The sequence below is a fragment of the Camelus bactrianus genome, chromosome 15 (assembly GCF_048773025.1).
Source record: "Camelus bactrianus isolate YW-2024 breed Bactrian camel chromosome 15, ASM4877302v1, whole genome shotgun sequence".
NCBI lineage: Eukaryota > Metazoa > Chordata > Mammalia > Artiodactyla > Camelidae > Camelus > Camelus bactrianus.
The window spans coordinates 44,366,170-44,388,940 of record NC_133553.1 but is presented as its reverse complement, the minus strand read 5'-3'; the positions used below and the strand labels follow the sequence as shown (position 1 = coordinate 44,388,940).

The window sequence follows — 22,771 nt, the reverse complement described above, 5'->3', positions numbered from 1 at the left end:
GGTAGTATTTTCAAGTAAACGTGATAGAACACATGTTATAATATTGGTGTAGGAAGTGAGCTTTTATTCTAATGTTTAGTATTTACTATTTTAATAGTGTCTCCTGTTGATTTAATCGTGCTAAAGATTGAGAAAGCAAATCCCTTATTTTCTGCAGTTTATAGTCTCATGCACGAGTTGTTGACTTAAGAGCTTTGACAGATGGGACAAAGGGAAAAAGTCAAAGTGAGCAATGGGTGCTCTGGTGGGATTAAGAGGATTGGTTGGGGATAAGAAAATCCTGTGCCCGGAGACTGCAGGGGGGAACCTCAGAGGCTCAAAGTGACTGAGAGGATGGGCACATCACGGTGTCTTTGGAGGATTTTCTTGGGATTGACGAGAATAATTTAGCAGTGACCCTGCTTTTCTCGCAATCTGCTCAGCTCAGACATTCCTGTCGGCAGGCCGAGGTTGTTGGCAGCAGGATCATCACTGAGCTTGATAAGGCGAATGGCAGCAATTGCTTTTGCTTCTTTTGACCTGTGGAGATTTCCTAATCTGGAGATGAACCCAGAGGCATTAAGGATGCTAAAGTTTCATCACAGGAGATGTGCAAACAATGTAGCAAACAGAAGTCTCTGGCTCAGGGTTTTTTGTTTGTTTGTTTGTTTTTAATAAATCATGTAGGTTTTAGTCATAAATAAAGCAAATTTTTGCTCTTGAGTTTTAAAAAGTTGGGGAGGGAGGATCTCAAATTTAATGCCGGGATAAGATTGTGTGAAATTTTTAATTTTAATGAAACGATGGTTTTAGTTCTGCAGTATATTCCTCTTTAAAAACTGTATGTATCTGGATGACAGAAATTTGAAAATTAATCAACCAAATGATACGGTGTTAGTAATGTGCTTTAGTTTATATTTAAAATATAAAGTGCTGAAAATAAGTGCTCATTTTTGTTGCCGAAAGAATAGTTTTACATTTTTATAATTATGGTGAATGTAGAAAAAAGAGGAAAAAGTATCCTGCTTCGGATACAGCAGAACAATGCAGGGCATGCAGTTATTTTAGTCATCTAATATGTCAGCATTCAAGAATCTGAACCGATTGTTTAAAAAAAATCTTGTACTTTGTTTCTTTTGTTGCTCATTTCCAACTTTGTCATCTGTCAGAATGCAAAAAAAAATTATCCTTCTATAACCATTGACAGGATAACACAAAAGCTGTCTCCAGGTCGATATTTTGCAGCAATATTTTTAACATACGAACAGTAGTTTTTATAATTTCACCTTGGTGCTCAACCATTTATTATCGTATCAGAAGCATGTCAGTAATTCCTTTCTAAATGTCTGCTTCTTTTAGCGCTGAGACCCACATCAAGGGCTTCACACTGAACGATGCTGCCAACAGCCTCCTCATCATAACGCAAGTTAGGCGGGATTATTTGAAAGGTATGTCACAATGCTTGACCTTTACGTCACATTAATGCCTCTGCAGATTTTTCTTGTAACGCCCTTCGAATACTTGGATAAAGGAGTCCATTTAGCAAATTACCTGCTTATCAAGAGCCTTTTGTGGTAGCTGAGAGACGTAAATTACTGCACATGCATTTATAATACAGCTTGAATATGAATGTACTTGTCATTTGACCACTTAGTCCAGTTTCCATTCCATTTAACACAAGATGGGTTTTCTTAAGATGAATCACAGCTCTTCAGACATGCAAAATTTGTGTTCCAGAACGAGAGAAAGTACAGGCTTTCAAGTGCGTTAAAATTCACAGCCCAAGTCATTTTGCTTTGGAAATTAACATACTTTAGAGCATCTGAAACAATTCCCAGCAGTTGTTTCTTGCATATTGTGTTGGTTGTGTGTGAGATAGCAAATAAGTTAAATTGAGTATTAAATGTGTGGGATTGTGCACCAAATGATTATAATATTGATTTTTAAAACTTAATCTAATACTTGTTTAATAGTTCATAATACCAACAGCAGTAAAATGCAGTGTTTGTTTGGAGTTTGGAGTTTTTAAATTAATAGTAAGAGGATAACACCAGAAAAATGCGGAGATGACTTTGGGGCGGATTGAGATGGGGGCCGTTTGTTTGATAGAGGCTGTTTAATGGGATTGCAGGCAGAGAGGGGTGGATTTGGATCTGGAGGTCTTATGAATGAGCTCCCAAGGGGGAAAATGATGAATCTCTTAAATTTAGGTAGGCATCTTTTCACATTCAGTTTTGCATTTGAATTTTTGTCAATACAGTAACACCACAGTTTTGCTCACACAACAAAACCCACTTAGGAACTCTCTAAGGAGGGCTGAACAAAGCTCATTAACTGTTAAATATGTTACCTGGTTTCCTCCTCAGTCTGTAATAATGGGGTTACTCTTCACTTGCATGTTTATAAAATAGTTTCCCATCCGTGAGAGTTGCTGTCTAATTGTTCAGCTTTAGTATTCCCGTAATACCTAGAAGTGTTGGTCTTTAGATGTCTTCCTAATTGATTAGGACTGAGCATGTATGTGATAGTTTCTCCCTTTGCAGAATTTCTACTTCAGTATTCCACAGGCAGGGCCGGCCACATCTAGACAGCCTTAAGTCATAATTGAGTGTTGTAGGACTTGTTATAAAAACTTTAAAAGCTTTCATTTTATTTTCAATAAAAAAGGCTTTATGACAAATTGATATTTAATATAGAGATGATAAACAATTTTAAAACATTGGAAAGTTAAGCTTGCTCTCCATATAAATAAGCTCATTTTTGTAAATAGCTAAAGTTTCTGTAGACATAAAGATCAGAAAAAAAACAGCTTTTAATTTCAAGGGGTTAATTTTTGAGCTGAATCTGAACAATGTTTTAACTTGACTGCTACCCTTTGCTTGTCTGTTAGGTACCTATGATCACGACAAGAAACTTTATGATACAATTTCACATTTATTCTCAGCTATTTAGTTCAACTGGAGGTTGGCTGAGAGCAGAAGCCCACTGCTCCCCACTACCAACCACCTCCACCTCCCGTGCCTCACCACAGACTGACCTGCTGTTGAAGTGGTTATTGGCAAGGTGCGAATGGTGTTGGCACTCTCCACACACCTCTCTTTATTTTGCTTCATGGCCAACTAGAGCTCCCAATTTTAAAACTACCCTTCTCTTTTTCAGGTTTCTTTTTCTCAATCCCATCTAAAGCCAGAAGAAAAATAAAGTCAGTTCAGTCTTAATCTAATTTTATAAGCTAATGCTGTTCTGGAATATTAACAACTGATACATAACACTTCTGCAGTATCATCAATATTACTAGTAAATTAGGTGACAGCATGTAAAGGACTCGGAGGGAGGGGTGTAGGACGGAAATCGTTATTGGTGTCCCTTAAGTCATAAACTGTTCAGAAGGTAAGTCCTGTATGGGGATATGACTTCACTTCAAAGGTCATGTGCTCCCTTTGGATAGACGTGAAACGATCTATTCTCAAACCTCCACGCTGTTACGAACACGTGCGCCCATAGATGCAGACTCTAGGCTGCTTAGATTCTTGGGTTGGTCTCTAACAGTATGACCTTGGGCAAAGTACATAAATTATCTGTGCCTCAGTTTCTCACCTATAAAATTGGTGCTTCCCTCAGAAGGGTAGTTGTGAGTGTAGCTGCTTGATACTGTGCCTGGCGTGGAGTAAATGCGCAACAAATGTGGTAAAATGCTGGTTGCTGTCATCATCATCGTGATCTTATTTTTGTTGATATTATTTTGATCCACTCGTAGAAAGATCCTCCTTGGATGACAGTATTCTCGGCTAATAAGAATATTCTGAAGTTGTTTATCTCTGTATGCCTGCCAGTTAAGAAGACTTCCTCAGGCTTATTTTCTATAGATAATATTAAAGTAGTATAAATAGCATTTTTTGTTTCCTGTGTGTTTGTGTGTATTTATAACATTTTATTGTATATGCCTTCTAAAGCTACTTCTTTTCCCTTTTCCCCACTTGAGAATCACTGGTTTAGAATGTAACGTTGGAGTAATTATAAATTATTTATTCAGTAATAAATACTGAATTCATTATGTCTTTTACTATATCACTTTTAATAGAGTGTTTAATTATTGCCTTTTCCCCATTCTTCTGTAAAAGAGAGGCCGTTCTTCCTTGGAAAGCTGCTTTGAGAGTCTCAGTTTTACGCAGGTTACACCACTTTAATTGCTACAGAGCCATGAAGTTTCCTTAGGTAGTGAGAGCGGTGATTGTTATGCTAAGTGTTACATTCTCCCAGTCTGCCACTTTATTTAATACTGATTTTGCTACACTGGCACAGGAGTTAGTAAATCAGAAGGATATTCCATATTTATCCATAATTAAGTACTTATAGTGAGCATGATGCTTTAAAAAACAAATACTTCTGTGGAGAGTCTTCCTGGGAATCAGATGAGCTTTATTTTCTCTGAAAAAATCATTGCAAGAAAATATTGACTAGGGATTTAAATCATGTAAAATAAATTTGTTAAGTGTGTAACTCGAATGTTCCGGTTTGGCTGGCCTTGTATGATCAGCCCTTTTTGGACTAGAAAGAGACATCATTTTTCAAGGAAGAATCTTTGGGATATTAGAAGATTTTGATAATCATGAATCTTTTGAGTGTAATAAAATCTGGGAAAGTATGAAAGTGGGTAGAAGTTACATATTTTTGGAAAGTTTTTAATTTTTAAAACTCATTCTTATTTGTACTTCTCTGAACTTGTCAAGCTTCCTTGAAATTAGTCACTAAATGTTATCCCTGAGTGGAGCTCATGTTTTGTCAGTAACATTTGCATTTTTCTCTGTGACTTAAAGAAGAAATTTCTCTGATCTCTGATATTTTGTAGTCAAATAAATCATTATATTTTTTAGGTTTCTCATAAAGTATTAATATTTTCTGTAATACAGAATAAATTATTCATAGCTTTTTGTGTGTAGCCACTTGGTACACATATTTAAAAGCTGGTCTTCAAGATGCATTAAAGTTAATACAGTTCATATAAGAAAAACTGTCACCTGTTCTTCTTTTGTAGATGCTCTGACAACGCTAAAAACAACCTTAGATCTGGAGCAGGTACCTTCTAGGGTAGCAGTGACCCGCCTTATTCAGGCATGCGCCTTGAAGGGTGATACGGAAAGTGTACAGGCAATTCAGAAGTTGGTAAATGGACTCGAAGATTCAATTGGACTTTCCCGAATGGTTTTCATCAATAACATTGCTTTAGCACAAATAAAGAAGTGAGTATTGTTGAGCTTTCTTTCCCTCTGCTGGAAACTGGAAGAAGCATTACCTCAAATACCACCTTTTAAAAACTAGGCGATTAGAAACCATATCAACTACAGGGGAAATATTGGTGGCAGTTGCTGGTTATTCTTTAAGTATCAGGGAATAATTATACATTACAAAATATGTTTTAGCTTTAAGTTAAATTGTAGAATAAACAACATTTATCAAATTTTTCAAATTCATTAAACTTGCTCCATGGTTGGTAACTTTTCTCGTTTAACTTTTCTTGCTGTCAGAGCAGTTGGTTGCAAAAGTGAAAACTGAGTTCATTTGATTGTCAGCAACACTTGAGGGTGATGCTCTACTAGCACATTGTGAAACAGGGCCCAGCAAGCTTGTTAAAAATTACATGCATTTCCACTTTCCCTACCCTCCTGCTCGTCTACCCCTGTTAGCACACAGCCACACAAAGGGAGTTTTTTAGAGCTGATTCTCTTACCACCACCTCTGGATTCCTTGTTGAGAATCACTACTGTAGAAGTAAATAAGAACTTGATTTTTACTAACTTCACTAGCAAAGTTAAAGATTCACAGGGTGATTGTGATTATGGAAGTAACATTCTTAATGGTTTTTCAAAAGAAAAAATGTTCCTTAGTAATCTTACGTGCATTCCATGGGTTTTGATATTAAAATGTCACACTGGTTTTTACAGGGTATTTTGTTTGTTCATGTTTATTTGGGCAGAGAAGAGGTTTTCTTTTAGTTTTCCTCCTTTTAAAACTATTTTACCAGGTAGAACTTTAAACTTTCCCTTTAATTAGAAAATATGATTATTTTGAGTTAGACGATCCAGAAAATTATCCAAGAAAGATCTGAATGAATTTTAAAACGTTACCATATAAACACAGTTTTATATGATGTGGAGAATATGGTTTTAGTCACTATTAAATAATTCTGTAAAACCTGTAAGAGAAATTTATTGTAATGGAGTGTTCATTTTTAGAGAATTCTTATTTTAGGTAATAATTCCAACATAAATTATTTGGATTTGGAGTGTCGTATCATAATTGTGCAGTATCAATTAAAAGAGAACCTTACCCAAAAAGATAGTCATAAAGATAATTTTTTTTATCATAACTAGTTGAAAAAAGCCATGTAATTGATTTTTTTTTTACTGTAAAATGTGAAGATCTTTTTTTCTGAGAATTTTAGTATAAACTGAGTATTTTTCAAATGTTGTATATTACCTGACAAAAACAAATTGTTGTGACTATGGGTTGAGAGATGTGAAACATTATCAGCATTTTTAAGAATCCCGAGATGTTACACATTATCTTTACTTCCTGCAGTAGTGACCAGTTGTAGCTGTAGCATTTAAGCAAGTTTTCATTTAAATCCAAACAGCTACAAAAATCAAATTAAATCTTTGAGATATAATTTTTTTGTTATCATCATTCTTCTGTATATAATCGTTTGATATTTTCTCTAGAGCAGTGTTTTAAAATAAGCAGCTACTTGAGTTACTGTAGCATGAAACATCTAGTGGTTGCTTTTGCCACCTAGATGTGATTGCGTTCAACTTGCATGGTGTTTTTTATCCAGTTAATTATAAATGTATTTCCTTTTTTTTTCCTAAAGTGAAATTTGTGAAGCCCAGAGCACTCATGCTGAAACTGTCTGCAGCATTAATACAAAAGCAAATCTTTTTTTATAATTTATTTTACTTTCTTTTACAGCAATAACATAGACGCTGCCATAGAAAACATTGAAAATATGCTAACCTCAGGGACTCAGGCCATGGAACTTCAGTACTTTGGCTTGGCATACTTATTCCGAAAAGTCATAGAGGAGCAGTTGGAACCAGCGCTTGAAAAGCGTAAGTGTGCTGTTCTAGCCAGAGAACACAGAAGCACTTTTTCTCTCGAGTGAGTCTGGGCTGACTGACCTTGGTGGATGACTTAGTTACACCACAGTTTAAACGAAAGATTTTTTCTTACCCGTCATTTTTTCAGTAAGCATCATGGCAGAGAGATTGGCCAATCAGTTTGCAGTTTACAAACCTGTCACCGATCTCTTCCTTCAGCTTGTGGATTCAGGCAAGGTGGAGGACGCCAGAGCTCTCCTACAGGTAATGACCGCACCGCACGTGGAGCAGTGGGGCTTGTGGCTTGTGAGAAGTCAGCTGAGAAATTACTAGAGTCAGGTGTGTGGTAGAATACTGGAAATGAGGTGCAGTGCTGCTAGTACATTTAAAGTCAGTGTGAATCAAGGTTACATGACAAGGACTGGATTGTAAGTTACAGGTTGCTGGTTTAAAAGATGCCAGATCGGGCTAGAACTGTCTTTAGATTTAAGTGGGGGTGGGAGAAGACATGTTTTGCTGAAGTGATTTAAAGACAAATGTTTCTGTGCAGATAGGTAATGCAAAACACTTCCTTTGATTTCCTTCTTTAATTTCTCTTATGCTTTAAATACTGTGCATCACCATGGCAACACAGTTTGCAAACAAAAAGTAGGAAATGTTTGCTTTTCACGTACAGCTTCTCACTTGCATACTCAAACATTCTCAGTGCCTTATTCAAGGTTTATTAAGAGTTGAATTTGCTTTCTATTCACTTGTGTGTCACAGACACATTAAATGACAAATGCAGGTCTCTGTGGCCCACACTCTCAGTTAAATTAGCAATCTTCAGGGAAGGAGACAACTGCATTCATGCCATTTTAACAGCACTAAGTATAAAGCCACGCCAAGTGCCGACAGAACGGCGGGTGATCAGAGCTGCCACTGGCAATGTACACAAACAGGCCCCGCTGGGGAGCCCCTTCCCAGCAGGTGGCAGTCAAACAGTCACTGTGATCCCGCCAGCCGGCTGTGTTTGTGTAGACTCCCTGTGTCAAATTGAGGCCTGGGACCAATTTCGATAGTAAATAGTATTATGTTCACCTACGTCTTTACGAGCTGCGACACATCTTGAGTAAGTAGATAGGGAAGGTAAAACTGTACCCATTGGCTGGAGCTCTACTTTTGATCCTTCCAAGTTCATCAATTTTGACAGTGGAATCCAAGCCATTTTTAAAAGGAATTCCTGAGACATTTCCCTGTTAATAGTTTTGTACAAAGTATAAATTGGCACTTCCTCTAAAGCTTTTTCACTTTTGATCCTAAAGGGAGAGAAGTTCCAGGTAACAGAATTTTCTTGTTTGGTTTGATTTGTTTACATTTTCTCTCCTTTATAAATTTTTTTTAAACAGAAAAGGCAATTTGTGATAAGGATTTCAGGAATCTTTTCATTGCTTTATCTTGTCTTTAGAGTTAAAAGTTCTACCTTGAAAGTAAATCTAATGCTTTATCTCTGTGTGTACATACCTGAGTGTACCTACTCAGGGTTTATACACGTCTAACTTTACATGTGATAGTATCTGTTCAGTTTTAACACAGTGTTGATAGCTCTTTAGAAAGTGACCCTTGGTATTTCAGCTATCAGCTTGTTCTGAGAGCCATCTTCAGGGCTCTTAGAAGCAGGACTGACCACAGCCCAGGGTGGGAGATAGCAGGGACGTCGCAGCTGCCCTTGGAGCTGCGTTTACCCGCAACGGCCTGTCTAGGGCTCTTGATGACAGCCGAGTGTTGCTGCAACAGCACAGTCTTCTCATTTTTATTCCTTCAATAGACTGAGGTTTTAGATGATAAACCCTTTACCCATTCTTTGCTTGCTTGTCAAACAGTGAAAGATTGTTCTTGCTGTAGTGAAGAATACTTTATTCACAGATGTCGAAAGCATCCGTTTATAGTATAAGTGTTCTGTGTGTCCCCCAAAGTTCTTTTTATACTAGTCGTTTTAGTATTGACAATGTTTTAAAGCTTTGAAAGAGCAATGTGCTTTTAGAAACTTAAGAGAATGACATTTGTGATGAGTGTAAACTAAAATACGGTCTTGCCATATTTGATTTTACTATAGCATCTAAGATGGGATAGACACTTGATTATCTGGTCTGTCATATAAACTTTTTTTTTTTTTTTTTTTTTTTGAGTTTAACTTTTGTCTCTTTCTCAAGCACTGGCTGTCTGTTGCCATGAAAGCCTTTTATAAAATAGAGAGATTGAAATCAGTCCTTTTGTATGCATAAGTGTAGGTAATTATACTTTAAAGAGAACTTGCTTTGTACATTTTAATTTTTATAAAGAAACGAGCAGTTATCTCCCTGACACCTTATTAAATGTATAATTAACCTTATGATCCCTAGCTCACTTGTGAATGCTTGGCAGTATAATTGGAGAGGAATAGTGTTTCTTTTTTTCATCTTCCTTTGCAGTCCTAAACCTTATTCTGTGGTTGTTGAAGCATTAGTTTAATTTTTCCCTTTTCTTTTTAAACAAACTTTATAGTTGCAGTGCCATGGGCAGCATTCACAAAAGCTTGGCATAGTTTGCATTTGTTTTCTTTCTTCTTGCCTTAAAAAATTTGGCCGACTATTAGGCCTTCCTATTGGTAATGATACATTACTGTATTATTGTGAACTTTCTTAATTGGAAATATTCACGTTGGTCTGTTTGTTTATCAGAAACCTTCACTTACCTGACCACTGTTTCAATTTTCAGAGATGTGGAGCAATTGCTGAACAAATTCCAATTATCTCGGTGTTCTGTATTAGGACTTCTCGGAAATTGGGAAAGGTATGGTGCTTTACTTGCTGATAAATCATTAACGCTATAAGCCAGTCTTGTTCAAAGGTATCGAGTATCACAGAAGAGCTTATTTGCACAGGACCTTTTCGAAAAATACAGCAGATATTGAACACTTGCTGGTCTGTACTTGTTTACTGTTTTAGATGTGGATAGAGAGTCAGTTCTGGCTCATTGATTGTACTGGAAATGCAAAACAAGTTTATGCGGTGAATTCTTCATTCATGTAGTTGTGCACTGATCTGATCCCCAAGAAAGGGCCCTTAGAAATGTAAGGTAAAAATCCTGTTGCTTGGGTCACTTGGTACATTTAATAGTACAGAGCACAGAGCACTGCTGATGGAGACTTCCACCGCGGGGCGTCTCCTGTCGGGTGGAAATCGTCGGGTAGATGAACCAGTTAGCGTTCAGACTGATATGTGCCACAAATTAATGTTCTCAGCTTGTGCAGTTACCTATTTACACTAAAAAGTACATGTGAAAGAGAACCAGGTCCTATTTTTGATGTTTTTTTGAAAAAAGAATAAAAGCATATTTCAAAAAGATTTCTGTGTGAAACAGGTTGTTTCCAGCTCTTAGAGGTCTAGTTTTCCTTAATTTTCATATACTGCCCCCCCAAAAAAACACTTAAAATTTTTTTTTTTTACCTAATTGCACTTTTTAATCTCTGACTCCTGTATTTATTTACAACAAATAACATTTAGAAAATATTTAGTGGTCCTTTGTTTTTCCTTTCAAAGAGACTGTCTTTTTAAATTTGTAATTTAAAAGTGTAAGAAATCTTTTAAAGCACTTGTCACTCCACCAGTGGGGCTTTGCCAAGTACCTACTGCCTTATTCAGAGGATGGGTCAGGAAATGTATCGTAATATATCTGTGTAGAACATTCTTCCCAGGACACTTTAAATTGCTAGAAGTCCTGCGAAGATGCAGGTCCAACTATGGATGGACTGAATAAACATGCTAAAAAGTAAATCAGGATTTTTGAAAATTCCCCGTTAAAATGTCTAGCTCTCTGATGGTGGAATAATTAAGCCAGATTTAGCGTTCCTTGGTATTACGGAAGCAGGACATAAATGTGTATATAAAATCCTCAATTTTATAATGTATCTAAATCTTTGATTTATCCAGCAGCATTGGGGTATGTTTGGAAATATTCAGTGGTTATTCATTAGGATGTGGTAGTTCTGTATGAACTACAGGAAGTAAAATTGTAACTATGTCTGGATACTCCTGAAAGTGATCAAGTAAAAGTTTCAGTGATACCTTGGAAATGCTCTGCTTATATACCAAGTAGGGAAAACTTCAGAATGTTTGATTGAATTCTTTACATTTCATCTAAAAATTTTGGCACCTAAAAGACACGGTTATTATGTCTTCTACTCTTTGGGATCACATAACTTCCTGGAATGGTTACCAGTTGACAAAACAAGCAACCTTTATAATACTTTATAAAAATATTCATAGAAATATAAATGGAATTGCATTAACTTTTGAAAAATGCTGGTTTGTTTTGGATGTAAATTATTAAATCAACATCAGATGTAGTCATCCCTTGGTGTCTGCAGGTTATTGGTTCCAGGACCCCTGAGGATACCAAACTTTGCAAATGTTCAGGTCCACGATATAAAATGCTGTAGTATTTGCATATAATCTACCACACATCCCTCGTATACTTTAAATCATCTCTAGATGACTTATAATACCTAATATAATGTGAATGCTGTGTGAATATTTGCTGACATGACGCAAATTCAACTTTTGCCATTTTGAACTTCCTGGGTTTTTTTTTTTCCTGAATATTTTCAATCCGTGTATGGTTGAATCCGCAGATTCAGAACCCGCTGGATACAGAGGGCTGACTGCTCTAAGATATACAGAGGGAGAAATAGTCCATTAAATTGAACAGACAGTTGTATTGTCATTATTGTCAAGATTTTTTTGTATTATGTCCATATACCAGTGTTCTATTTCACCGTTCTTTTGAGTTGTAGTAATGTTACCTGTATTTAATTTCCTAGGCACCAGCTATGAAATCTTTGTTAGAATTGATTCCTGAATTAATTGAAAAGGAAGAAGCATATACTTCCGTCATGAAAAGCTATGGTAACAAGTTCACTCTAACTGCATTATTTAAGTGATTTAAATATCTGTAGTATAGTCAGCTAAGTCTTCAGCTCAAAGGCAGTAATCCTATCAGATATTACTTACGATATAAATTATTTAGCTTCAGAATATGTTTTTTAAGATATATTAAGGAAAATGGGAAATTATTCATAAAATTTTTACATAAAGTATCACTGAGCATCTTCAGAGGGGCCCACAATTATTAAGTATGCTCTTAGGCTCCTGGAAAGAACTTGGAAGCCCACTTGGGTGTACATATTGGGAGCCAGTCCAGTCTCTCCAAGGGCCTGCCACCTAAAATGTAACATGAAATAGGTACATATTTGAGATTATCACTTGATTTGCCTTCTTGCTCCATCAGTGCCCTCCTCTCCTGCCTACCTGTTCCTTTGAAATAGCGGACCCCTTAATTAAAAAGTGGGTCCCAAGGTTTTACCTTAAGTCACAGGTAAAATTCCAGTCTTTTAAACAGTTTGCTCCCTGATTGCCAGCCAATCACATATGAAAAGGAGCCAGTCTACAGTTTCCTCAGTAATCCAGATAAATGTTAGCATTTCTGAGTTATGATCACCTGTCCATCTGACACCCACTGATTTGCTCACTTGAGGCAAGGGGTGGATATTTGTTTTGTTGACTTTACTGCTGGCAGGACACCAGACTCAGCAATCAGAATTAATAAACTGGCTCTCCATTTTTTCACCCTTATGAGTGGAACATGATGTATTTCAAAACAGTGCTATAATCACAAGCTTTCTTAAAGTTTTATATGGGGAATTGGCAAATATTAACTAATAACGAAAAAAGGTGAAATAGTGTAAAACTACTACTATGTTATGTAATCGCACTTGGGAGCCAGGAGTGAGAAGAGCAGGAGGGGCCAGGAAGTAGTGCAAGGGAAGAGAGGAGAGTTTTCCCAGCAGCTTCCTAGAAGGTAGAACCTGAGCTGAGCCCTTGACTCAGGGGAAGGATTTGGTCCCTTAGGGAGGGGAACAAGGGATTTACATAGAGGGAACTACTTCACCCAAACTGTGAAGATCTGTTCAAGTCCAGGGAGACCTGAAGAGTCACCCACCCTCCTTCCCTTCTGGGAGATTCTTGGATCGATCCCTGACCTTCCCACATCCATCCTGGAGGCTCACCTTGGTGCTCCTAGAGTTGGGATAGGTTATTCAGCATCAGTGTAGGGCAGGGGGTTGTTAATTGCTTAGATACTAAAAATCTAATGCAAAATTTAAGAGTTGAATCACCAACAGTAATTGTTAGCAGAGCCTTTTTAATCTTACCAGTGAACTTAAAAACAAAATTTTTGCAAATCAGCCACAAGTAGAGAGCCAGCTAAACTTAGCCCCTAGGCTACTTCATCCAATTAAGTGAAATATCAGTGTAACTTATTAATGTTTTATGGGTGTATATAATTTTTTATGTATATTGATAATGTATATATATTTCTTTCCGTCATCGTAGCCAACTATATTCCTCATATGCTTATTTGACAATGGGAAAAGGTATTGAAAGTCGTTTGGTGGTGTTTAGCTGATGATCTTGATATTGGTATAGATACAGACTTCCACATCACTTACTTTACAGGCCCCTCACTGCAGCAGTCCCCGAATTAGCTTGATTTCGAGTGGAGTTTTAAGCAAAAGAAGGTTGAATGCTGTATACTTACTCTATATTTGAAGACTTCAGTTTGTGGTCACTTTAAGTAGCATGCGTCTTTTAAAATAAAACCTCTCCTTATCTTTCATAGGGAATAATGCTGAATGAGGGGTAGGGAATGAAGGAGGGGAGGTTACAGATTCTGAATGTGGCTTTCTGCTGAAGGTGATGAAGTATTTGTTTGCTTTGGGATAAAAAGAGATCCAGGAGTCCCTGAAAGGCTAAGTGTTTTGGGGAAAGGAGAAGATGGGTTGCCTTTATCTATGATTAATATCTTCTTCTTCAGTCTTGGACAATGATGTTGCATCTGCTAAAGCACTATATGAAAATTTGACTGCGAAGGATGTAAAATTGAATGATATGTTTCTGAAGCGTTATGCAGTTTTGCTGAAGAATGCTGGAGAGTCTGTCCCTTTCACTGAACCCCCTGTGAGTATTTCTTAATTAAGAGGGGAAAAATACCTCTACAGATTTGTGTGTGCTTCATAATAATGTGTAAAAAAATAAGTTGAATACTTAATTACATGAGGATTAGATCTCTGTGAAGGACCCTGGAGGGAGGGCTTCAGGAACTGAACAGCCGTGCCGTGGGTTTGGCTGCGGGAGAACATAGCCCTCTGGGGCTGAGGTCTAAAATATGAGGTCAATCTCAGACCTTCAGCTCTAGGTATGAATTTATCAAATGTCCTTGGGGCAGTTCTCTCTTCATTTCAACTTGAAATAGGATTTAATGGCCAGTATTTCAATAGCCAAGCATATTATGTCACTATTAATTACTTGTTCACTTCCATTTTAAATAAGTTGGTTTTTATTTCATCTAGGAATTTTTTTAATTGAGGTATAATTGACATTATTTTAGTTTCAGGTGTACAACATAATAATTCGATATTTGTGTATATTGCAAAACGATCGCCACAATAAGTCCGGTTAACATTTGTCACCATACAGAATCACAAAAAAGATTTTTTTGTGATGAGAGCTTTCAAGATCTACTCTCCTAGCTGCTTGCAAATACGCAGTACAGTATTATTAACTAGACTCACTGTGCTATACGTTATGTTCCCATGACTTAACTCATTTTGTAGCTGGAAATTTGAACTCCTTTACCTATCTTCTTCCTCCCTCAACACCCTCGACTGACCTCAGGCAGCTACCAGTCTGTTCTCCCATATCCATTAGCTTGATTTTATTTATTCGTGTTTTTCAGATTCCAAATGTAAGTGAGATCACACAGTGTTTATCTTTTTCTGCCTGACTTATTTTACTTAGCATAATACCCTCAGAGTCCACCCATGTTGCTGCAAATGGCAAGGTTTCATTCTTTTTATAGCTGAATAATATTCGTGTGTGACATTTTCTGTATCTATTCATCCATCAGTGGACATTTAGGTTGTGTCCATGTCCTGGCTATTGTAAATGCTGTAATGAACATGGGTGGGGGGCAGTACTTTATGATTTTTGAGTGTTGTACCATCACTTCTTGCTGGTAACTTTTATGTGTAATTTCCCTCCTTTTTTTTTCTCTACAGGAAAGCTTTGAATTTTATGCAAAGCAGCTAAAGGAATTGAAGGAAAACCCTTTGTGAAACAACTGGGCACTACTTTGTTTTGTGTGTATTTGTGATTCTGTGTCTAAAATGTTATTTTTTAAATGTATTTGAGAGGACAAAATAAACAAATGAAAAGTTACCTTGTTTATGTACTTTTATTTATTCATAGTATAGGATATGTTCAACATCTTATTGACAATAACTGTGTGTACAGAGTCACTTGAATTTTGGGAAGTTTGCCTATAATGTAACTGTATGGCATTTTCTTTGAGGTGTCCGGTGTATGAAGCCATTGTTTTTCAGGGTTCTTCTCCCAGTTGACTCTTCAGATCCCATGCTTATTTTATTTCATTTATTATTTTCATAAAAAGGTTGTTCCTTTAGTTAAGACTTGCTTGTCAGTAATGTTTGTCTGGAAACTTTTGGAGCTGGACAAAATGATGCTCAATGAGCTTTCTAATGCTTAATATTCTGTGAAATAACAATTCTTTACTTATTTAAAGCCCTGTACACTTTTCTGATCTTGTAAAATGTTGGCGCCAGAAGGCATCTCATGAGTCATCAGATCCAGCGCTCGTCATTTCCCAGTGAGAAGCTGAGACTCACAGAGGCTTGCACTTGGTCAGGGCGCTCCCTTCCGGGTCTTCCCTCTACCACAATGGCCCCCATGAGCCTCTGTTCACAGACGTCTCCAAAACTACATCTGAGTCGTGACTTTGGTCATGAATTAGAGCAATGCGCTTTCTCTTGTCTTGGTTTCAGGTCTTCATCAGCACAAGCTATACCCTACACTGGACTCATATCCAATGAACATGTGATGAAGTATACATGAAGGAGTGAAATCTTGGTTTGTGTTCAGTTTTATCGAAGTTATCCCCAAATTGGCCTTCATGCCTGTTAATATCTATATTGTAACTAGTTACTGTAAAGGAACCCAAGATGGGTAGTCAAGATGGTTTGCCATCTTAATATGTAATGTTGATCTATTTGGGGATTATGTAATTAATTTTTAAAATGTTGAAAGTGCTTTATTTGAGAGTTATCCCCACCTTGATGTATTCCTTGTCCATTTGGAAATCGATGATTAGCTATTGTTTTGGTTTCAGTGAAGTTACTTGGTTCCCACCGTCTACATGAAGAGAGACACGGCCTTGGCAGAAGGGGCTGGGGCGGGTAAGCCGGCCTCATGCTGTTCATGTTGCTAACCTGTGTCTTGTGGGACGAGCCATCCTAGAGCCTACAGATGGCATGAGAGGCAGGGTTGATGGACGGAAGCCAAGAAAAAAACGTCATCATGGCATCAGCCATGCTTTCCTTCTCTCTGTGGTAGAGTCAGGGGCTCGGTCAGTGCCGAGTCCCAGCCTGGAGGACTTGGTGAAGCTTTCCTTTGTGCACTCCTCAGTGCAGGACTTGTACACGTTGTAGTTTTGATATTACCTGATTTGCCGTGAGCCTCACTCCATTAGTCATTCCACTGAAGCAGGCCTTATAGTTTGTAGTTATGCTAACCATAAGTTAGTTGAGCTAAATTTTATTGCTAGTCACTAAAATAGGTCTCTAAAGTGAGGTGGAACCTTTGGGGCATAATCTGGACTTCCCAGTCATCTTTGGGGAAACTGGGAGTACAAACTCATTTGCATGAAGCAGTTCCAGGGCAGTCTTGTATATGGACTCTGGTAAAAGGTGGGTCTAGCACAGAAGAAACAGATGCAGATCCTTCGTCTAGCATTCTGAACAGCAGTCTGGACCATTAAATATATTACATGCAGTAAAGAATTACCAAGTCATATATCTGTAGCACTGTATTGGTTTCCCCTTTGGAATGTAAATATTTAAAATGTAATCATTGCATATTCTGGGTGGGCTTATGAATGCTTTCTAAGTATCTAATAGCAAAATTAAAATAAATAGAAACAGTAAACACAATTATAGCAGCACTGAGTGATACCTTTTAGACTCAAATTATAAGCAAACAGCTAATTCTAAAAGGTAAACATCTGTTAACTTCAGAAAAGTATAGTGTTTTATATGATTGTACTTTAATATAATTTTAATGTGAAATGCTTTGAATAAATTGTACTCCAAAACCCCACTGGCTTCTTCGTTTTTATCTTAGCAAATTGCATAACCGCTTTAAGCCATTTCAAGGACTTTAGTCTGGAAATTTTTAATGGAAAATTGTGTGGTGGCCACTATTGTGGCCAGAATTTCTTTGTTAAATGGTGTTCAGAATCAACAAAGTCACTGTATTCTGTTTAAGGAGCTATTTAATAAATTGTACCAGGAAGAGTAACAAAGTTAGAGTTGGGTTATGGTAAACGACACTGAAAACGAAGGGGATTTTATCTTGCTTCAATTGTCAGACGGAGCATTATACAGGCATGCAGATGACTGGGAGCCCTGTCCCCACCCTCCTGTTCTTGGCTTGTGAGTGCTCCCAAGGCCGCTACGAGTGTCACCGCTCCCAGCCAGTGTATTAATTGTTCTCTCTCTGCAGATCCCACAGCCACTTGAACGCAGAACCAATATCACACAGGCTGTGAACTTCAGGGGAGCAGCTCTCTGTGTAAGTATCCCCAGGCCTTGCATATACCCGAGTTGTCAGGTGGGTTCTGTGGGTTCTACCACATGTCAGGCACCCCTCTTGCCTGATATTCACAGTGAGAAAACGTGCTCACAGAAGTTAATTTGTCCAGAATCACAGCGATACATCACATGTCGAGGATTCTTGACAGTATTACTGTTAGAATGCAAAAAAAACTGATGCAGTCCAGTTAACTCCGTTAAAAATTCAGTTAATGCCAAGTTGGAAGCTCTATAAGAATTTTTTTTTTTTAGTGTTGGAGGGTGTAGCTCAGTGGTAGAGTGCATGCTTAGCATGCACAAGGTCCTGGGTTCAATCACCAGTACTTCCGTTAAAATAAATAAATGTGTAAATAAAACAATTACCCTACCCCCAAAAAAAGAATATTAAAAAAAATACTTTTATGTTATTATAGGTTTTCCCAGGCTCTGGACAGCTTGCACTGTAAGGTTATTTTCTTCCATTTAATCAAATACCCAGGACCTGGCATAATCACCAGGTTTTCAAGTTCCTGTAAGTTATTAAGCAAGCTTTATATTGCACATTGTTTTTCCTAGTACAGTTTCTCAGGTCTGCAATGTGTGTGCTCTGTACACTTTTTCCTGTGTCTTTGAGCATAATTTTCATTCAGTGTTTGTCTTTCTGACAACCAATATTTGTGGAGTTTTCTGTAAGTGAAAGCCGCATTCTTGAAGTATGGTCGAACTAAATAGCTGCAGGGGGTACAAAATCATGGTAATTTATTGCTTTGCTGTTGTACAATCATGCACATGAGTGTTTCCATTAGACATGTATCCTGCTTTCAGGCCTGAGGGCTTTACAAAGCCCACATTATGCTGCCTTAGTACAAATAAAATGGCTGCATCAGCAAATTCAAAATAGGCACTTACCTCTTTTTTTTTTTTTTTTTTTTAAACCTGAAAAAAAGAAACATCAGGTCCAGGTAGAACAAAAACATTTAACCAACTTCAGACTTACTGCCCCTGCACATTTGTTCGGATGATGGTTGGCCCTTGGGACCCATGTTTAGAGAATTCTCTTGAAAGTAACCTCACCAGCCCTGCCCCTGGGTGTGCACTTGCTGAGACTCTACCCGTTAGTTATTTGTTTTTGTAGCTTCCTCCCCAAGAACTTGAACTCTCCCAGTGGTCCACAGACCCACCTGTTAGAACAGCCTAGCACCAGCAGGTGGCCAGTAAGCATCACTGAATGGCTCATTGGGCACATCACCTGTCCCCCTTTCCAAGTCATGTTTTTTCTGAGACGTTACGGTTCATGTGCACTGAAGGTTTCCTCACACACACATCTTCATAGCAGATCAGAGATGCCACTTGGTAGGTAGCTCAGAGCTAGGTTATTGGGGGTTGAAGCCCAAGAAGTCCTTCAAAACCTGTGTGCCACGTGAAAGCATTTCCACATTTGCCATCAGGAAGAGGAGGCAGGCTCTCAAATGTGATGAAATTGGATAACCTCAGGCTGAGCGCAAGCACAGTGAGTAGAATGGACAAAAACCAAGCTTCATTTTACCATGGGGCCGGAGAGCTTTTTAGCAGTTTGGGAAAACAAGGAACACCTCCAATTTTACAAAGACCATCACACAAACGATAAAAGTGAGCACTATTATACGAAAGCTGGGAACTGTTATCCAGCCTTTGAGTTGCTGTGTGTTTAAAACTCTCAACTCACTGCTTAAAACACTGTTTTAATTATTAGCTACTAACACCACATGAGCGGCTGTTTCTGGGCCGCCACCAGAAAGCGCGCTATGCTCCACCTGCCCGCCTCCTCCCTTGCCCCAGCTGCCTTGGGCGGACCGTGTGATGGGGATACAGGATATTGCTCTATGCCCCAGTGACTTCAGAAGAACCAATCATTTTACCAAAAACAAGTGACAGATGACTTGAGATTTGAACTACCTAGTTAAGACTATTTGCCAATAAGGATGCTTTCTTTCAGGCATGAGCATTGGGTATATTTTTCAAATAAGCACAGATCAGCCAGTGAGATGCTTCCTCACTCCTGCATCCCGGGCCTTTGATCTCTTCCTCGGAGCCTGCTTGGTGCTCCAGACCCATGACTGGGCCCAGAGGAGAGTGGCTCAAGGCAGCTGTGCTCAACTCTGCCAAGTGACTTATTTCCATCTCAGTAGAACCCCCTAGCTCCAGGTCTGTAGTTAACACTTGGATTTGGGGTAGATTTAAATATCACTGCTGCTAGCTGTTTAATCTGGGATCAAAACAAGAAGAAAGTGGAAGAAAACAAAAAAGCAAATGCAAGATATACCTCTGTGAGCCTGACCAGGGAGATCAGCTTGACTGAGGGCAGGATTGAGTCTTAAATAATCTTTATAGGAACGAAAGCAATTAAAAAAAAATCACATCAGGAAATACTTGAGTCAATATAGGTAATTATTTTCTGCTTAATTAAAATTTCCCTGTCAATAGCATAACTCAAAATTGGAGGGCTTAAAATGCAAATTTCAAAACCTTTACCTTTTGATCAGCGGTCTGCAAACTACAGCCTCAGGCCAAATCCAGCGTGTTGCCTGTTCTCATAAATAATGTTTCACTGGAACACAGCCATACTACCCGTACTTTGCAGTTGTCTGTGGCACTTTCACACTGTGACAGTCGACTTGAGTAGTTGCAACAGAGACTATGCCTGCAAAGATTAAAATATTTACTATCTGACCCCTAATGGGAAAGATTTGCAATCCCTGCTTTTTTTTTTTTTTTTTTGATGTATAGTTGATTTACAATATTGCGTTAGTTTCAGGTGTACAGCAAAGTGATTCAGTTGTCTTTATTTTCAAATTATTTTCTATTATTAGTTATTATAAGATATTGAATATAGTTCCCTGTGCTATACAGTAAATCCTTGCTGCTTATCTGTTTTATGTTTAGTAATTTGTATCTGTGAATCCCATACTCCTAATTTATCCTTCCCTCCCACACTTCCCCTTTGGCAACCACAAATTTGTTTTCTATGTCTGTGAATCTGCTTCTGTTTTATATACAGATTCATTTGTATTATTTTTTAGATTCCACATCTAAGTGATATATAATATTTGTCTTTCTCTTGCTGATTTACTTCACTTAGTATGATATTCTCTAGGTCCATTCATGTTGCTGCAAATGGCAGTATTTCTTTTTTATGGCTGAGTAGTATTCCATTGTATATGTATTACCACATCTTAAACCAGTCGTCTGTTGATGGGCACTTCAGTTTTTTCCATGTCTTGACTGTTGAAAATTGTACTGCTGTGAACACTGGGGTGCATGTGTCATTTTGAATTATAATTTTTGTCTTTTCTGGATATATGCCAGGAGTGGGATTGCTGGATCATATGGTAGCTCTATTTTCAGCTTTTTAAGGAATCTTCATACTGTTCTCCATAGTAGCTGCGCCAATTTACATTCCTACCAACAGTGTGGGAGGGTTCTCTTTTCTCCACACCCTCTCCAGCATTTATTATTTGTAGACTTTTTGATGATGGCCATTCTGACTGGTGTGAGGTGCTACCGCATTGTGGTTTTGATTTGCATTTCTCTAATAAATAGTGATGTTGAGCTTCTTTTCACGTAACTGTTAGCCTTCTGTATGTCTTCTCTGGAGAAATTACTATTTAGATCTTCTGCTTATTTTTTGATTGGGTTGTTTGTTTTTCTGATATTGAATTATATGAGCTATTTGTGTATTTTGGATATTAATCCCTTGTCAGCCGCATCATTTGCAAATATTTTCTCTCATTCTGTAGGTTTTCATTTTGTTGATGTTTTCCTTTGCTATGCAAAGTCTTTTCAGTTTGATTAGATCCCATGTGTTTATTTCTGCTTTTAGTTCTTTTGCCTTGGGAAACTGACCTAAGAAAATACTGCTATGATTTATGTCAGAGAATGTTTTGCCTATATTCTCTTCGCACCCCTTGCTTTTGATAATTACACAGAAATAGATCTCTACCCCTGTAATGCAGGGAGGGCTCACTGAACTGTGTGCATGCCTCTGAAACAATGGTTCTTCACCCTGGCCTCACACGCTCTAGGGAGCATTTTTTAAAAAAAGACCAGTGGAATCAATCTCTGGAGGTGGGTCCACATTGGCATCTCCAGGGTGAAGAACCACTGCTCTAGGGAAAAAAAGAAAAAGAAAAAGCAGTGGTGCTGCTGGAGTTTCCACATCTCTCCTGCCTTGGCACTTTGACCTTTGTTCCTTGGCCCCTCAGCCCACTGAGTTATTAGAGTCCTTTGTAAACTGAGTGGTTGTAACTCTCATGAAGTTATATGATGTACCTCAGTGGCTGTCAGCCCTCACTGCACATTGGAATCACTGGGGAGTTAAAGAAAAAATCCCGGTCTTTGCCCTTCTCTCTTCTCCACTTAGGCCTTGAAGCCACTAGGAGACCACGGAGCGGGTAGGGGTGTGAGTGGGAGTGAGGGAGCTGTGGTGGGCCAGAGTAGCGTGAAGAGGGCCTCTTTGCAGACTTGGGGACAGCTTGGACTTGGGAGTTAGAGGTAGCAGGGTATCCACACAAGAGAAGGCATTCAGTGTAGATGGGAGATTGGTTAATGTACAGGGATTAACCAAATGAGTGAAAATATTAAGGTTAATGGAAACCAGGTTTCTTACAATTGGAGGAGAGTTATAACTACAAAAAGGAGGAAAACCAGAGTCAGTTTGTGGTGGTAGATTGGAACTGGATGAATCAATGTGTAGAAAATATATATACACTTTATATATGTTTTTATATATATATATATATAAAACTTGGACAGGTGTGTTTATGTGTGTGCAGATATACATACACACATAAACATATACATGCGTTTATAGTTCCTAGCTTTGTCCACTAAGAGGACCAGGGGGCAATGATGCCCCAGTACCAATGGGCATGCTTATCACTCAGATCTTGGCTTCTAAATACCATTTTCCACTGAAAGGAACCAAAATTCTTTAGAGAAG

At 38.1% G+C, this 22,771-nt stretch overlaps 1 protein-coding gene across 2 annotated transcripts in view; it reads left to right on the top strand.

Annotated features, from left to right (window-relative positions):
* LRPPRC (leucine rich pentatricopeptide repeat containing) overlaps nucleotides 1-15,367 on the top strand; it is a 93,759-nt gene extending 78,392 nt beyond the window's left edge. For both annotated transcript variants that reach the window (XM_010967767.3, XM_074378788.1), the window contains exons 31-38: nucleotides 1,339-1,427; nucleotides 5,015-5,219; nucleotides 6,946-7,085; nucleotides 7,222-7,337; nucleotides 9,810-9,884; nucleotides 11,914-11,998; nucleotides 13,965-14,107; nucleotides 15,208-15,367. In XM_010967767.3, the coding sequence (XP_010966069.3) occupies nucleotides 1,339-1,427; nucleotides 5,015-5,219; nucleotides 6,946-7,085; nucleotides 7,222-7,337; nucleotides 9,810-9,884; nucleotides 11,914-11,998; nucleotides 13,965-14,107; nucleotides 15,208-15,264 (910 nt within the window). In that variant the 3' untranslated portion in view covers nucleotides 15,265-15,367. The remainder of the gene's footprint in view (nucleotides 1-1,338; nucleotides 1,428-5,014; nucleotides 5,220-6,945; nucleotides 7,086-7,221; nucleotides 7,338-9,809; nucleotides 9,885-11,913; nucleotides 11,999-13,964; nucleotides 14,108-15,207) is intronic.
* Nucleotides 15,368-22,771: the final 7,404 nt, after the last annotated feature.